This window comes from Plasmodium berghei (genome assembly GCF_900002375.2).
Source record: "Plasmodium berghei ANKA genome assembly, chromosome: 3".
Lineage (NCBI taxonomy): Eukaryota > Apicomplexa > Aconoidasida > Haemosporida > Plasmodiidae > Plasmodium > Plasmodium berghei.
The window spans coordinates 128,973-148,177 of record NC_036161.2 but is presented as its reverse complement, the minus strand read 5'-3'; the positions used below and the strand labels follow the sequence as shown (position 1 = coordinate 148,177).

At 21.4% G+C, this 19,205-nt stretch overlaps 6 protein-coding genes across 6 annotated transcripts; 4 read left to right on the top strand and 2 right to left on the bottom strand.

Moving 5' to 3' along the window:
• Positions 1 to 47: 47 nt before the first annotated feature.
• On the top strand, positions 48 to 602 carry PBANKA_0304600 (iron-sulfur assembly protein, putative; the record flags this gene model as incomplete). Its single annotated transcript, XM_034566308.1, has 1 exon — positions 48 to 602. One exon carries the CDS (start codon positions 48 to 50, stop codon positions 600 to 602), a length of 555 nt encoding a protein of 184 aa, XP_034419930.1.
• A 729-nt stretch (positions 603 to 1,331) lies between these two features.
• Positions 1,332 to 6,555, bottom strand: PBANKA_0304500 (conserved Plasmodium protein, unknown function; the record flags this gene model as incomplete). The annotated part of the gene is made up of 3 exons (XM_034566297.1): positions 1,332 to 1,393; positions 1,503 to 1,565; positions 1,728 to 6,555. 3 exons carry the CDS (start codon positions 6,553 to 6,555, stop codon positions 1,332 to 1,334), a joined length of 4,953 nt encoding a protein of 1,650 aa, XP_034419929.1.
• Positions 6,556 to 9,697: 3,142 nt separating this feature from the next.
• Positions 9,698 to 10,401, top strand: PBANKA_0304400 (merozoite surface protein 4/5; the record flags this gene model as incomplete). Its single annotated transcript, XM_034566286.1, has 2 exons — positions 9,698 to 10,037; positions 10,136 to 10,401. The coding sequence occupies 2 exons, from the start codon at positions 9,698 to 9,700 to the stop codon at positions 10,399 to 10,401; spliced, it is 606 nt and encodes a 201-aa protein (XP_034419928.1).
• Positions 10,402 to 10,662: 261 nt separating this feature from the next.
• On the bottom strand, positions 10,663 to 12,036 carry PBANKA_0304300 (adenylosuccinate lyase, putative; the record flags this gene model as incomplete). Its single annotated transcript, XM_034566274.1, has 1 exon — positions 10,663 to 12,036. One exon carries the CDS (start codon positions 12,034 to 12,036, stop codon positions 10,663 to 10,665), a length of 1,374 nt encoding a protein of 457 aa, XP_034419927.1.
• A 1,025-nt stretch (positions 12,037 to 13,061) lies between these two features.
• PBANKA_0304200 (DNA-directed RNA polymerase III subunit RPC10, putative) lies at positions 13,062 to 13,534 on the top strand (the record flags this gene model as incomplete). Its single annotated transcript, XM_034566263.1, has 2 exons — positions 13,062 to 13,260; positions 13,413 to 13,534. The coding sequence occupies 2 exons, from the start codon at positions 13,062 to 13,064 to the stop codon at positions 13,532 to 13,534; spliced, it is 321 nt and encodes a 106-aa protein (XP_034419926.1).
• A 2,287-nt stretch (positions 13,535 to 15,821) lies between these two features.
• On the top strand, positions 15,822 to 18,914 carry PBANKA_0304100 (conserved Plasmodium protein, unknown function; the record flags this gene model as incomplete). The annotated part of the gene is made up of 1 exon (XM_034566252.1): positions 15,822 to 18,914. One exon carries the CDS (start codon positions 15,822 to 15,824, stop codon positions 18,912 to 18,914), a length of 3,093 nt encoding a protein of 1,030 aa, XP_034419925.1.
• Positions 18,915 to 19,205: the final 291 nt, after the last annotated feature.

Genomic DNA, 19,205 nt, shown 5'->3' with positions numbered 1-19,205 from the left:
TTTACAATATCTATTTGAATATTATAGAATAAGATCAAATTAAAAAAATGTTTAAATATATAATTCAGAAACATGGCCCATACTATAACAGGTGGGGATACTATGCTACTCATTTTGGAAATAATTTTAAAGGAATTCAATTTTATTCTCAAATAGGGGAAAAACATCGTGCTTTAAATGATAGTACTATTTACAATAAAAATGAAATAAATAAAAAAATTGATAAAGTTGAAAATGAGAATAAAGAAATACTTATGAAAAATCCTATTTTATATGTTAGTAGTGAAGCTATAAACAAAATGAAAGAAATAAATAAACAATATGAAAACAAAAAAGCTTTAAAAATTCAAGTAGAAGCAGGGGGATGCTCAGGTTTTCAATACTTTTTTTCATTAACAGATAAACATAATATAAATGAAAATGATATAATTGCATATGATAAAGAATTTGTTATAGTAATAAATAAAGAAGCTTGTGATATTTTAAAAAATAGTAAAATACATTATTTAAGTAACCTTATTTCAAAAAAATTCGTTATTGAGAATATTCAAAATATATCATCTAAATGTTCCTGTGGAAATTCCTTTGATATTATTTTTTAAATATAATAAAACAATAACTCATAAAAAATAAATAATTAAAAAAGTGGAATGTCTCATAAAATTAATTCTAAACTAAACCCTGAAAATAAATTAAAAAAATATCTTAACCAACTATTCTATATTTTCAAATCTTACCTAATTGCACATATATAGAATGCATTTATAACACTTATTTATCTATTTACTTATTTTTTGTGTACTATATATATACATTTTTAAATCGTTTTTTTTTTTTTTTTTGTGAAATGTCTATAATAGACATACACCGCTTAATTAATCAAAAAACAATTTACAAATTAAATACAATTCGTATATTATTCACATATATGCTTAAACATATTTTGGGACATAATTAGCTGATAAAATACCTTAAAATGAAAAAGTACGCGATATGGTTTTAGAATATTTTTGTTTTTAAAAATACCAACATCATAGAATATGTATATACATTGTCAGGTTAAAAATTATGAAAAAAATGAAAAAAACGAGCACATAAATATGTGTGCGAACTAAATCAATCTTTCACAAATGACGAAATACCATCAATATTTGGGAATATTCTAGCTAAATGGTAAAATATCAATACAAAAAAAAAACGAAAAAATTGTTTTGCTAAAAAGCATAGGAATAGTCAATGCGTTATATAACATAGAGGGACATCAAATTGCAAAATCGGCGCAGGTTCTATCCATATAAGCAGCATATACATGCATATATTTTAGGTTATTTTTAATTCATATTCCCAACTTTGTTATTAAAATCAGAGATTTTTCTTTTAATTTTGTCCATGTCTGTAAAATAGATCAATAATAGGTAGAATAAATAAATAAATAAATAAATAAATGAAACCATATTAATACATTTCTCAAATAAATGGGCATATGAAAATAGGAGTTTTACCTTCATAGACATATGGAAAAGAATCGGAAATGGAATTATTTGAAGGAAAAGAATATTTATCATCTGAAATAAGGAATGAAATAAAGTAATGTAAATCAGAGTAAGTATGGAAAACAAAAATGAGCACACATATACAATGAATACGTTTATATGAGTATTCTCTAAATTTTCAATCTTATAAATATAAATAAATAAATAAATATATATATATATATGCTGCTTTACCAGGTAAGAAGGTATGATCAGGGGACATTTCCATGTTATAAAGCAAATAAGGATATTTTGTAATAACAGAAACTGGATCGGGGGCAGAGGAAAATGTTCTTGTATTATTGCTATTTTTTAATTGCGTTTTTTTTTTTATTTTGAGTCTATTTACTAAAATTTGATTATTAATAATTCGGGCATTTTGTAAAAGTAACATAAATGGAAACTTTATCGTTTTTTTTATCTTTTTGCTCAATATATTTATAAAATTGTATATATGCCCTATACAGTTATATGCCTTCATAAATTTTTCTTTATATTGCAGAAAATACAATTTTAATAAAAAATTTAGTAAAAGTTTTCTATTATATGTGTTCATAAAATTTTGAATACAAGCTGTAAATATTTCTGCTTTGTTCATATTTCTATATTTGAAAAGATAAGGAAATTTGTCATAAAATCGAAGCATTGACATGACATCTCTTTTTTCTTTTTGAATAAATAGTAATTCTAAATTTTTTGTAGAATATATTAACTTATTTTTATTATTATTTTGGAAACATTTAAGAACAAAATGGAGCAAAATATCTTGAACTTTTCTTTGTAATATTTTATTCAAAACAAATACAAAAATGGCAGAATATTTCAAATAATATTTATTTTGAGATATTGAGACACTTACTTGGGAACCCTTTAAAATATAAAAATATTTAATCAGATTCTCCTTAATTTTAAATTTGTAAAAATATTCTAAAATATTAATACCTTTTTCTATTCCAATTTTATCCATGTTATTACATAATTCATTGTTTGTATACATAAGGTTGTCACATATTTTTTTATTCATTTTTTCTTTTTCTTCATATATATATTTTTGTAATTTAAGAAAAGCATAATATTTTTGATTTTCAATAACTCTACTAATTCTATTTATTAATTTAATTACATTTTTTTCAATTACCAACTTTATAAATATTCGGTTATCTCGTAAACATATATATCCTAGAAATAATTTTTTTAAATATGTTTTATACATAACAAATGAAAAATAACTAACATTATTGTAATTAAATTTTAATCTTGATAATACAAATGCTTTATGTCTTGTTTCATATTTTACTAATATCGTATTTATATGCGTTAGTGTATATGAAAATGCATTTTTTCCTTTACTAAAATTTCTATTATTATTTACAAAACTACGAAAATATTTAGACATTTTACTTTTATACAAACTTGTTAATGCATTAAATAGTAATAAGATTGATTGTCGTCCAATATTTTCTTCATATGCACTTTTTTCCTTAACTATTACATTAAATAACATATCATTTGTTTTTTTTTGGTAATTTATAAAATGGGTTTCATAGCTTTTTATTAATAATATATTAAAATAATTTTTTTGAATATGCTTTTTAATATAGTATTCGAATTTATTTGTAAAATCATTTATTAATTTGTTTTTCTTTTTTCCCATCGCTTCTATCTCTTTTGCGTATTCACGATTTAGTCTTAGAATTTCAAAGCCTTGTTCCAGGCTTTTTTTTTTAAATTTTTTTTCAGTCATTTGAAGCAAATGATTTAAATATAACAGATGCACTTGCTTATATTTGTTTATAATATAGTTGTACACAGTTTCAACATCTATATATATTTTTTTGTTATCAACTTTTGAAACAGTACTTTTTCCTCTAATAATATTGTTGCTTATCTTATTACCAATAAAAGAACTTTTCATTTTCCCAGTATCAAACAATGGCCCAATTTTTTCTTTTATTTTTTCATAAATTTCCATTTTGGTTGTTTTAAAAATCAGAGTGATATTTTTTTCTGCTTTTAATTCTTTCTTTTTAAAAACATATACCAATTTAAAGGAAATTTTCCCTTTTTTGGGATTCTTTTTGACAATATCTATTTCAATTATATTATTATATGATATGCATGTTAACACATTCTTTTCATTTTTTTTTATAATTAAATAATTATAAGACAAATTCATGATTACATTTATATATTTCTTAAACATTAAACCAATATTCATTTCAAGGTGATAAGTGTCCTCTTCTTTTATTAATTTTTTAACTTCATCATTTAAATGCTTATAACAATTTTTATTTAATTCTAATTTTGTTATATCTATATCATTATAAGAGCTTAATTCAAATAAGTTTATTGGTTTTCTTTTATTTTCCTTGTCATAATCATCACTTTGATAAAATTCGCCTTTTATATCACTGTAGTTATAAATATCACTTTGTTCTGATTCTTCTGTATATTCATTCATTCTAAAAACACAGATTTCTTCAAAAAACAATTTATTCTTTTTTATTTCTTCAATATCTTTTATAATCATCTTATTATTTGACAAAATGTCATGCATAACATTATTCTTTTTATAATTATTTTTGGCACACACATTTCTTATATTATTTTTTTTTTCTTCTTCATTATCATTTTTTATTTCATTTGTTTTTCTATCGCTGCAAAAGTAATTGGTCCTTCTTTTGAAGACATAATTGGATAATTCATTTTCACATTTTACGAAATCAATACAATTTTCTTCCATTTTTCCAACGTTTTGTTCTTTATTTTTTGGCATATTCAATGAAATTCCATTTCCACATTCTTCTTTCGTTTTTTCACCCTTTAACATTTCCCCTTCTTTATTAGTTACATTATATGCAACTGAATTTTTTACTTTTATATTATCCGAATAAATTGAATATTTATTTTTTATCATATTTAAATTATTATACAATTTTTTTTTTTCAATAATGTCTGAGCTCGATAAATTTGTTTTTTTAGCACCGTTAGATAATAAAAAATATGTACTTGGAAAAAAATCATCTATGTTTTTTTTTTTTTTTTTATCAATACTACATGTTTTGGGATTGATTAAAGTGACATTTTTTATACTGTTCTGCGGGTTATTTATTTTATTTTTTTTTTTTACAATTTTTTTATAATTCTTCTTTCCCTTAATATGTTCATTACTGTTATTATTATCACTACTTGCATGACAAAAATTGTTAAAACAATTATTTTTTTTATTACTCAAATTTAAAATACTACATTTTATACAATTTGTGTTGCATTGGTTATTGCTATAATTTTTTTCTATGTTGGTGGGTACTATTATTTTTTCCTTTTTTTCCAAAACCGAAAACTTTAGCGGGTTCATAACGTTCACATATTTTTTCTTTTCCAAAATATTTTCTTCTTCCTCCATAATATTACTACTATTATTGTTACCTTTATTTTCGCAACTATTGCTGCCTTTATTTTCGCAATTTTTATTTTTTTTGAGAGCCTCAAAAACTGTTTTTTTCCATGAATATAAATTTGGGGAATTACCTTTGAAATCTGTTATTTTTTTTATATTTTCAAAATGTTCATAATGCTCAAAAATTTTTATATTTTTTTTTTTCACATTTTTTTCGTTGGAATCGATAATATTATAATAATCGTTTTTCTTTTCACAAAAATTATCTGAGTGGTCACTATTACTTCGTAATGGAACAAAATCAATCGCATTGTAAATGTTTGATTTCATTACAACTTCCCCCTTAACATTTATTTTTTCAATATTTTCCTGACCAATTTTGCAGGTGTGTGTTTCTCCCTGCTTAGTGGTTTGTTTTTTTTTTTTTTTTTTTCCAGCCACAATTACTTTGTTTCCAATATATGTGCTATTACCAATGTGTACAGTATTAGATATATTATAGTCAGGTTTGACATCCATATTTATGTTACTTATATTCAAAACGGAATTTGAGCAATTTAATACCACGCTTTGTATTTCTCTTTTATTTCCATCACATATAAAATTTTCCTGATCATCCTCTTTACTTGAATGATTGCCATTTTCATACCATATTTCTAATTTTTGGTTCATATAAGATTTGCACACATCTTTAAATAACCATTTTTTATCTATATATATGGATTTTTCTTTCTGACTATCCATAACTTTGATATCACTATTTTTTACCTTATTGAGCATATATAATTTAGTAGGGTATTCACTATCTTTTGTTGTGTGCCCATTCATGGAATTGTCATAACTTGCAGAAAAACTATTACCTTTTAATAAATTATTATCTGGATTTTTTTTTTTATTGAAACATTTTGAATTAGTGTTATATACATTTGTTGTAAATGATGAATTTTCGTTTTTGTAATTTTGTTCTAAAAATATTTCCTTTTTTTCATTTTCACAAGTTGTATGTCTTCTTAATAGCCGAGTCTCTATATTGTTAAAATTCGAATCTTGAAGGGATGCTATAGTTTGTTTTTTTAATTCCTCTGTAAGGATGTTAACATTTTTATCATTTTTAATTTCAATTTCTAAACTTTCTTTTTTTGGTGTGTAAAATTTGTTATTTGCGTCTGCGTCTTGAATTATTACATTTTTGCTGAATTTTTGTGCGTTTCCACAATTTTTAAAATTGTTTATTATATTAAATCCACGATTATCTGCAGCTTCTTTGTAATCGCTACATAAATTTGAAAACTTGTTATTTTTATTTACATTTTCGTTAATTGAATTATTTAACATAGAATTATCCAAAGTACCCTCTAAACTAGTTAACGGTTTTGTAAAAATTTGATTTTTTTTAAATGCATTTTTACTTTTGTTTGTATCTTTTTGATTTATATAACACTTTTGGTCAATTTCTATTTTATTATTATAAAAATTAATGTCTTTATTTATTTGTATTGGTTCTTTAAATTTATAAGGATTTATGAGATTTTTACTTGATCTATTTGTTTTATCATCTTCAAATGGAATGTTAGCATTATTGTGATTATAGGAATATAACATATCTGATATATGTTTGTCCATTAGGGCCACATTAATAAATCAACATATAATAAACTATATAAAGGATTGGGGCATGGAAAATATAATTGCTTAATGAAGGCTTCCAATTTTTATATGTTATTTTATTTTTTGTAATGTGTATTCATGTATATATTTTTTATAAAATATTTATCAAAAGTTGCACACAAAAAAAAAATTAATAATGTGAGAAATAGTAGAAGTTTAAATGGGGTATGCAAAAAATTTATATAATAATGTTGTAAATCATAAAATGTGTTAAAAATTCTTTTAACATACAAAAATAAAGAAAACATATATAATAATTTATATAAATAAACATATGGTGCAAAAAAATAAAAAAAAGACACTCAAAACCAGGACTGAAATCAAATATTAAGGCAACAAAAAAAATGTGTAAACAAGATTTATATTTTTTTTACATTTTAAAAATTAATATGTACCCTTTTTTATGTTTTAATGATATTTTAAAATTGTTAAGCTTTTTATTAAGGGTCTAGTTTGACTTGAGAAAACATATTCTTTTTCATGGCATATAATTTTATAAATTTAATAATTAACAGATTTTTTAACAATATTTTTTATATATTTTCACAAAAAAACGATAACAAAAATATTAGGAAAAGTAAAATTATTCTAACCTATTCATATAAATGTTCATAATATTATGTATCAGTCATATTTTATAGACTTAAAAATCATACCAATTAGCTAAATTGATTAAATATTATATTAACAAAAAATGTGATAAAATCAATACTAATAATATGAATTGTATATTTTTGCGGAATTTGCAATTATATATACACACACAAAAAAAAATATATATATATATATAACCATTCACACATATGTACAAAATGTGATTTTAAGCATATACATATGTATATCGAACAACATACAAATAAATTTTATTTTACAGTAATTTTAGCTAAATGCTTAGGAACACTTTTTAAATATATATATAAATTTTTACTTTTCTTGTTATATTTTTAAGCTATTTAAAATTTATATATATTAATTGCGTAAACCCATTGGGTAGTAAGGTATAGAATTGTGAAATATGGAATGAATGTTTTATTTGGTATGATAATCAAAAAACAATTATGCAATGTTCTTTATTCATTCAAAAATTAAAAAAAAAAAAATGATGTATTAAAATGAATGAACAAATAAATGAATAAAAATAATATCGTGTAAAATAATGTCTTAATTTTAATTTAATTATCAAAATTTTCTGCTTTTTTTCAAGGAAAATATAGCATAGGAAATTAAAAACGAATAATACACTATAAAAAAAGCAATACGTAGTTTTTCTTCATAATATATTACTTATATTATTTATTGCTTGGTATTTTGCATGTATTATTTATTCTTAATATGTATAATGTGCTTATAATTATTTTTTTTATTATGCACAAAATGTATAATACTATATCTTAAGTAGCTTATCTTGGGTTAGTAAAAAAAAAAAAACATAAATAAAAGCTACTCATATATTATTATATTTTTTTAAATTATAATTGGTACGATTTTTACCTTAATTGTTAATAATTTTTTTAATTATAATTGTAATATTATTTTTATATGAAAAAATATATATTGCAGTGTGTATATATAATTTTTGAGTACCAAAGATGGTTTACTTAAAATTTATAAAATATGAAGAACTAATAGAAAAACAAAATAGTATTTAACAAAACTACAACTGCATTCATATGAGTTATAATAATATATATTTTTTCAAATTTTTTCATTGTTTGGGGCATAATTGGTTGATAATAAAATAAACAGTTTTAGCACAAGGGCGACACTATGTATTGTTAGAGAAAAATAGCATACTATTAAGGTCACATAGCGCATTAATAAAATTTATAGTAAAACTATATATTTTTTCGTAAAGACACAACTTGGATATGATGAAAAAATGTATGCTGCAAAATAATATATGGCATGTGTATTTATTTACACCATTTTTAAAAATTAAAAAAATTATAGTTTTCTCCAAAAAACATAAATAATACATTCTTTGGGCATACGAATGTATATATATATATATATAGGATAAAGAAAAATGAAAGACAATTATATAAGTTATCAACTTAAAAGTGTTACATGTATATTTTATAAATGTGTTTAAAATCTGAACCACGGAACTATAAATTATCTCTAACATTTTAAATCATTAAAAGGGGAACATGAACAAAATGTGTGCCATATTTCAATAAGCTAAAATTATTTCCTTATTCTTTAGTGTATTAAAAGATACTTGCTATTGGGCTTTAATTTAAACGTTGTTATTAATTTTATTTTAACATTTTGAGTTAACAATATGCTAATATTTCCATTATGTATTTAATTTATTAATGTTATAACTATATTTGTTTGATTTTACTTTTGTCCAAAATTTTGAAAGAAAAAAAAGATACATACATTCTCTGTATATATTTGCTTTAATAAATCCAATATCATTTAAATGGAGAACTATTATTTATATTACCGTTAATTTTTTTTCATAAATTTTATTAATGATTTACAAAATTTAAAAAATTCATGGTAAAATATTTATTATTTTTTAATTTAACGAAAATGATGCAAAGATTAACAATTAATTGTTATTCATTTTTTTGGTATTATTGTGAGGAATGTGTTTTTATATATGTAAGGAAATACCGATGCAATAGTGCTATATATTATATTTTTAATAAAACATATTTACATAATTTTTTTTAGGTCTTTTATTATTAATAAATTTATTAATGGTAAGATATTGGAAGTGTGTGAATAAAATTTATTATCAATTTTTTTTAAAAATATGATTTAATTTTTATTAATAAAGATATTTTTAAATACACAAAGAACTAAATTTGGTATAATTTATATTTATGAATGATTAGTTGCAAAGTTTTTAATAATTTGAAAGATGAGGAACATAATAATGTTGCAATATTTTTTGGCTATATTGAATATTTTTAGCATTTGAGTAATTTTATATTTTTAATAATAATTTTTAATTATATATATTTACCAGATTTTTATATTTCAATTTTCTCATAAAAAACTGGTTGTTTCATTTGAAGGATTTTGCATTATTTTTTAATTTTAATAATCATTTTTTCAACAAATATTTTAATTTTTCAAAAAAATGAAAGCCGTAAATTACTTATCACTGATTAATCTCTTTGTTGTTTTATTAATGTCATTTAAAAATGTGCATGATATTTCTTTAATTAATACAAAAAAAAATCCACGTAATATATTTTGTGCTAAAAGGATTTTAGGGGATTCCCCATCTGGTAATTCATCAACTAGTTCGAATCAAAATGAGGGTAATGATAATTCAAACTTAGCTACTAACAAAGGAAATACAAACGACTCAGATAAACCAAATGGTAATAATATACCAAATCCTCAAAGTAAATCTGAAAATGCAAATATATCTGAACCCGATAAAGCTGGAAGTGCTTCAAATCCACCACAGCCAGGTAACATATAAAAAATGCAAGGAAAAAAATGAAAAGCTAAAAAAATACAAAATGATCTTCATTCCTCTCCTTTATGTGTATATGCCATATTTTGGCAGATAATACAAATGGCGATCCAGAAAATTCCATTCATTCTGAAGATGATGAAGATGATGATGAAGAAGATTGCTCAGTGAATAATGGGGGATGTGGAGAAAATTTATTGTGTGAAAAAATGGAAAATGGGGTAATAAAATGTTCATGTCCATCTGGATATAAATTACACGGTACTAACTGTATCGCATTACTCAGTGCATATTCAGTAAATTATAGTTTTTGTGGAATTTTAATGATTTTAATTATTTTAGTTTCCATAATATATTAATTTTTATTATTACATTTATTTATTTGTTTTACTATTTTACTAATTTTTCGAATATATATATATATATATATATATATATCCATCTAATTGTTTCGACACTTTTTAAAATTTATGATAATACATTTTTGCTTCTGCTTTTAAGTCGTATAATTTTGAAATATGTCTAATTTATGTATCTCATAAAATACATAAATAATTGTAGACATATTTATATGATTATGTTTTTTTGGAGGTATCGATTATTTCAAGTTTCTTATCCAATTATATTTTATCAACATTACTAGCTAAATAATCAGCATATCCTATATATGTATTAGGGCTAAGATCTAACAATTGATTCATAGAATTTGGGGGTATGAATTGAGATTTTGTTTTAATATATTGCTGCATTAGTTCTTTATCAATAGTTTTTCCACGTGTAAAGTTTTTTAATTCTTCATAAGCATTTGGAAAATTATAGTTTTTTAAAACAATTTGAACAGGCTCAGCTAAAGTACTCCAATTATTATTTAACTCTTGATATGCTGCTTTTTCATTAATATCAATTTTTCCTAAACCTTTTAAAATCGATTTATAAGAAATAAGGGAATATGCATATGAAGTCCCAATATTTCGTAAAACTGTTGAATCGGATAAATCTCTTTGTAATCTACTTATAGGAAGTTTTGCACTGAATGCTTTAAAAAGTGCATTAGCTAGATGTAAATTTCCTTCAGCGTTTTCAAAATCAATTGGGTTTATTTTATGAGGCATAGTACTGCTTCCTATTTCATTTTTTATATGTTTTAATTTTAATAAATTATTTGATATATATAACCATATATCTATTGATAAATCTAAAAGTGTGGAATTAATTCTTCCTAATGCATCTGAAATTTCACATATATAATCATGGTCTTGTATTTGTGTACAATATAAACTATAATTAATATGAAAATATTTTTCTACAAAATATTTTATATTATTAACCCAATCAATATTATTATTAGCTATTTTATGAGCATTAAAATTGCCAACTGCACCATTAAATTTTCCATATATTTTTATGTTTTTTAATGTAGATACATGTCTTTTTAATCTATCAAAATAGTTAGCCATTTCTTTTCCAAAGGTTGTTGCAGATGCAGGTTGACCATGGGTTCTCGATAATATAGCAACATGACTGTATTCAGATGCTAACTCTTTTAATCGATTCATTATTTGTTCTATATGAGGTATTATTATATTATTTAAACACGATTTTATGCATATACCATATGCTATATTATTTATATCTTCACTAGTACATAAATAATGTACATACTCTTTTATATTAACAAGTTCACCATTATTTTGACTTATTTTTTCTTTAATAAAATATTCTACTGCTTTAACATCATGATTTGTTTCTTTTTCAATTTGTTTTAATCTTAATGCATCTTCGTCATTTATATTTGCTATTTTTTGTAACTCGTCAATTGCTTGTACACTTAACTGTTTAAAAAAAAAACCTTTTTCATTCAAAAAAACAAGCCATTGTATTTCTGCATATATCCTATATTTTATTAAAGCATATTCTGAGAAATATTCGGCAATTTCTTTACAACTATGTTTATATCTCCCATCAATTGGAGAAATGTTTTTTAAGTTTTCCATGACAAAAGCAAAATGAAAAAAAAAAAAAAAAAAAATATTGAATAATAGATAAAATAAAATTCGAGGCAATATATTTGCTTTTGCTTTTTTTTTAAATATTTTATTTCAAAAAAATATGCTTAACATATTAGCGCGTTTTATTAGAAGATAGTATTTTATAAAATCGGAAAAATGAGATATATCAAAAATATATAGTGTAGAATTATATATATACTTTGAGAAAAAAAAGGAAAGTAGAAGAATATTATTTTAAAAATTAGAATAATATAAATAAAATATTTTTATATCATATAAATAACTTTATTCCTTTACATATTTTGTCAAAGAAAAAGGAAAAAAAAATTCAAAAGTATACAACATCAAAAGAGAGGACGAACAAAATAGCTAGATGGAAAACATAAAAATAAAAACAATTCAATACGAACTTAAAGGAGACAAATCATAATTTATACTTTTAAAAATACTGACAATATTGACAATATTATTTACAATCTAGAATAAAAGGGAAATTGTACTATTTTTTCCAATTGGCATACATAAAAATATACAATTTTTGTTTTTAAATTAAGAAAAAAAAATATATATTACATATATTTGCTTGTTTTTATTTATATAACTATATGAAAAGAGAGATGATGAAATATACCCAACTAACACCCCATTATTTTTATTGCATATATATTTTTCAGAAAATCAAATAAATAAATAAATAAATAAATAATAAAGCGAATAATAACACATATTATTGAATTGAACTAAATTTGGAAAAAAACGAAAAGAGAAATGTACAATCAATGTAAAGTCTGACTTGAATATAGCCTATTGTAATTCTATATATATTTATTTTTATAAAATTAAATGGGATAATAAAACAAAGATGTTCATATTTCCAAAGAAATAGGCATGAAATACGATTTGCGGCATATATATATTTTGAAAAAATAGTTCGAGCATTTGTTAAGTTTTCTTGTTTGTTTGCATTTTTCGTGTATAAATTTGTATGTATACAAACGTCCTTTAACCATATGGCTTTTTTTTGTCCGAATTGCCACAATATTGTTTTAGTTCATGTTGAAAATGGAGTATACCTTTACTGTAAAACATGTAATTTCAAATATAAAATAAAAAATAAAATATACAACAAATATGATTGCAAAGAATTTAACAAAACAATTCCCTTGGATGCTGTAGATATGAATAATAAAAATATGTCCAAAACACAAGGTAAAATATTCTATTCAAATTTTATCATTTGTTAATTATTATTATCATCATCATCATATTACAGATTTATATTCTACATATTTATTATACGAATTAAACAAATTGTCCTTAATTTTTATTTTATATTATTCACAATTTTTTTATTTTTTTAGCTATATGCCCAAAATGCACACATGATGAAGCTTATTTTTACAGTTTGCAAATAAGATCAGCAGATGAGCCTAGTACACTTTTTTATATTTGCGTTAATTGCAATTATCATTGGAAGGAATAATAATTTTTCGCTCTTTTTTCACTTTTTTTCACCCATTTTCCCCTTTCATTTGTCTTAAATCTCTTTTTTTAATTTAAATTCGTCCAAAAAAACCAAAAAAATATATAACCATATTTTTTCGAATAACCATTTAAATTTTCTTTAAAGTGTTTTCATTTAAGCATGGGAAAAAATGATACCCCGTCATTATATCATATTAAAACCATGCCTATTTACTATATTTTTATAACTAAAAATATAACTATACAATTATGAGTGGAAAATAGTGTTGTTATATATTATGGTATTATGAGTATAGTTGGATCATATACATATTTATAAGTTCCATTTTAAAGATATTCATATAAGCTAAATAAAATATTGTATTATTTTTCCTATTAATTATTCAGTTGGTTTTTATATTATAGTATTGATAGATATGCTTATTTTATTTATTAAAATTAAAGTGTTTTTTTTTTAATATTTCTCTATATAATAATAAATGTATATTTTTCCCAATTTATCATTTTATGAGTGTTTATAATAAAATTATTCCTCTTGTTAATTCAATGGAATTACATTAAAAAAACAAAATAATATTATAATTAAAAAAATTATAAAATTTATTATTTAAAACTTAAGAAAATATAAAATGCTATATAAGCTTATAAATATGTATATACTTATTTTATTAAAAGTATAGAATCATATTTTTTTTTTTTTTTATAAATTATATGTATATGCACATGCGTACATAAAACAAAATACGGCTGATAAAAAATAGCCATAGGCTTAGGCTCCCTACAAAAATAAAGGCTTTATATAAGTTAAGCAGATATGAAAAATAAATAAAAGCATAAATAAGTATATATATTGATATTATTAATGATAATTTTATAATTTTTTTTACATTAAATTCATTAATTTTATATATTAAAATTCTTAAAAATATAAAAATAGCTATAATAAAAAAATATATAAAATCGTATGAACATGTAATATATTTAAAAAAAAAAAAAAAAAAAAAAAGCCACTAACTAAAAATCATATAGATTATTGCTAGACCTTACACAATGGTATTATATATGCATTACCTATAACGATAAATACGTATGTGATATTTAAGCAGTTCATGCATATATATATATATATACATTCATAAATACTTATAAGGAGTATATAATTTATATATATATTATATACATATTTGCATAATAATTTGTGTACATATATTTATTAAGTTCATATTTATGCAACTTTCGCGTGATTATCCATATAAACATATTCCAAAATTATATTGTTACATCCTATAAGTAGACATACTTATAAGTATATGCATTATATATATTGTTTTTTAAATAAATTACTAATTTTTGGTTACAACCATTTACACAAATAAACAACATTATTGTATTATACTTATTTTTTATCATGTAAAAATTATATGGTGCCTCAAATTAATGTATTTATTTCATATCATTGCATTTTTTTAATTGAAATCATATATATTTCATGATGATAAATACAAAATAATTTAATGTTAATAAGTTTTAAAGAATATATTTAACTTTGCATATTAATATTTGAATAATTATGCAATTTGTAGAAAAATGTTATATAGAATGCATATTAATTTATGTATGTAATATATATGACTTCACTTATACATGCTTAGCATATATGTATATAATATCACGTGCGTGTGCTTATATATATAATAATAACAATAATAATATTATCAATATTAATGTTCTTGTCTTGCATTTTAAGGAGCAATTGTAAATATATCTCCACACAACGTAAATAAAAGACACAGTTGGGGTGGTAGAATATAAAATGTGATAAATATGAAAAATAAAAAAAAGTAAGCATTCGAGAATTTGTTTTTGTTTAATCTAATGTTTTTAATTTATTTTTAATAATGTCTATCATTAATAAATAATATGCATAAGTATATGCATATGTGCTATACATATACTTCTGAATATTTTGTATGGATTTTTATTGAAATACGTGAAACTTTGTAGTTATATAAATCAATTCGAATTAAAAAATAAAGTTACAATTTGGTAATATGCATATGCTTTGAATTATCCGTTTTTTTTAAATTGTTAATTTGTTTTATTTACATTATATATTCAAAATTTATGCTATGTATGCCATATTTTTATGTGTTTCATATCGCTCTTCATTTTATGGATAAAGTATGATAATAAAAGATATATATAAAAATAAAAATAATTATAAATTTTTTAATATAATGTTTTGTATTTTACACAAAGTAAGCATAATAATAAAATAAAATAAAATGTCTGAGAGTCATATAACCAATATATCGACAAATGGATATAAAGATAAAACGATATCCATGCATTATCAAAATGAATGTGAAAAAAATGAATATAATAAATATGTTTTAGATATTTGCAATGTAAGTTGTCGAAATATTACAAGGGAAAATAATATATCAAAGAATGATCAGGAAAAAATTCAAAAAAATTATATTTTAAATACTTTAGAAGATGTAACAAATATATATAATATGCAAAATAAAAATAATGGAAATGATGTATTAAATCAGTATAATAAAATAAAAATATCGCAAAATGATAAATCACAAAAGGGAATGAAAGGATCTACTAAACCTAAGTCTGTAAAGAAAATGAAAGGAAAACTTCTTACTAACGATCCAATTAATATAGATAATTTTAGTATCACAAATGAGAAAATAGAAAATAAATTTGTAGATAATAATAATGGAAATGTTTCCACATTTAATGGTGGAATTAGTAACGGAATAAATAACATTATTGATGGAAATAATGATAATAAAATTTTGAAATATTATGATAATTTAAATAATAATCAGGCATCTAATAATTTATTAAGAAACAATGAAAATTTTTTTAATACAAAAATGGAAATAAATAATCCAGTATTACATATAGTTGGAAATATTATTTCACGAAAAAATATGGTTCCTAACATTGGCGCAAATTATTATACAAATAATATTATGAACGAACAAGGTAATAATATAAATTTTGTAAAAGATATGGATCCAAACGTTAAGCAAAATCTAAATCAACCAGAAGGTCAATGTGCTGAGAAAAATACACATGAACAATTTTTGACTGAAAATAATATTAACAATATGAATAATAATTTTATTCAGTCTCAAAACGTAGGAAATTGTAATAGTAGTGACATTGATCAAGGAATTAATGGTAATAATAATCAAGATGGATCAAATAAAATATCTCCTTATAGCTTAAATAGTGTAAATCTAAATATGCTAAATAAAAAATATAATTATAGTATGAATAATGGAAATACAAATACAAATACAAATGTATTAAAACTTATATATAGAAATGATAAATATTCAAATATTAAGAATGGGGATAGTCCATTATATTTAATAAATGATGAATATAATAAAAACATGAATAGAAATAATACAAGTAGTAATAGTACTAAAAGTAGTAGTAATCATAGCACAAATAGTATTATAAGTTTTAGAGGTGTCAACAATAATCAAAATTTAAAGATAGATAATAATGAAAAAAATTCAAACAATTTGAAAAATGTATTAAATAGAGATAATTATGGATATGTTGAACCGACACAAAATTCTTCTGAATCATTTCGATCAATAATAAATGCGGGAGGTTTAGGAACAAATATAAAAAATGTTGGTAATTTAAAACATTCTAATAATATTTCACAAGCTTTTAAAATTAATAATAATGAAAATGTAAGAAATGTTGGAATACATATGATTCCTAACGGGTTAAGAAATAGTGTTACAAACAATGGTGTAAATAATGTTGTGAATGCTGGAATAAGTAGTGATATAACTAGTAACATGGTTATTCATATAAATCCAACCCATCCAAACATGGCTAATTTAGACACAAAAAATAACTGTAATCGTGAAATTATTAGTTCAAAAAGTCAGCAAAATAATATAACTGATTTTGAAGGGAGTTATAAAAACGCAAAGGAGTTGATGCATTTGCATGACAATAATATGAATAAACACAAATCAGTAGATGTACAAATCAAAACAATACATCAAACAGATGGAAAACTTATGGCAGATTCAATTAGAAATGACACTAATAGTAATAATGATATCAATAGAATTATGAACATGGCAGCCAAAATAAAATCAAATGTAATAATTTCAAACAGTGCGAATATAAATTCGAATAATAATTTTGGTGAATATCAAAGAGAGATAAATAATAACAATAATAATAAAATAAAAATGAGCAATGTACAGAATGCAAAAAATGAAATAGTCAATGATATGAATATAAATAATTATATGTATGGTAATAAATTAAATACAGATATTAGAAATGATAATAAAATAATAATGAAAGATATAACAAGAAATCGAAAAGAATATTTAGTAGAACCATATAAAAAACTTAATCACGATAATTATAATGTTATGAAAAATATACTATTTAATAGAAGTTTTGTTAATCCACAAATTGTAAATGGATCATATATTTCTAATTATAATATGAGACGAAATAGTAGTAGTAGCGTTGCAAGTAATATGTCTAATAATAGTAATGTTATTAATTATGGTAATATATTTTATTTAGATAATAAAGTTGGGTTTAAAAATATTATAAAACCAAACGATCAATTATGTAAAGATATTTCAATTTTGAGTAATACAAAAAATAAAAGTTCAAATGAATTATTAAAAAAAAATAAAAAAATAATAATAACAAAACATGAAGTAAAATCTTTTTTAGTAAATACAATAAAAGCTATAGGATGTATATTAAAAAAATGGAAAAAAAAAAAAATGGGAATTTATTTTTGGTTTCATATACAATGTATAGAAGGTGAAAAGGATTTAAATTTTTATATTAACATTTTTAATTCTTTATTTGAAATAATAACAGGTAAAAATATATATTATCAACATAATGATATAAACAATATAATAAATATATTTAAGGAATTTATTTTATATGATTGCAAACATATTTTTAAAAAAAGTATCAAAATATTAAATCATTATGCAAAAAAAAATTCAAATAATTTTTCAATTTTTGGAAATATCAAAGAAGATTTATTAAATGTTAACAAATCTTTATTACTAAATGAATACGAAAAAAAATCATTCCTTACATTATCAAATAATTTGGTAACATCTACTGGTATTGAAGTTCAAAATGATATAAACAACTTTGAAAATCACGATAATAAAAAAAATAATTTTTTAGAATATTTATTTAACTCTATGAAAGATAATTATTACTCTCTTGAAAAAAACAACACAGGGAAATTGTATTTATCTAATATGTTTACAAGTTTTAGTGAATTAAATTATAATGAAATATTTAATGTCTTTTTAAAGCAGCCAAATTAAATAAAGTTAACTAATAAATTATATTTTTCATCATGGATCAAGTATGTAATTTTTTTTTTATAAGCATCTCAAAATGGTGCTAATTGAATTGGATATATTATTAATGCGAAATAAATTGCATAAATAAAAATCCATTCATTTTATATAGCTTCGTTTTAATTAGCAAATTCAGGAATTTCCTGAAAACTCATTCATTCATTTATTATTATTATTATTTTAACAATTTCCATAAATATACATATACACAATTTTACTATTTATTTACTTATTCAATTGATTTATTATTAGTAT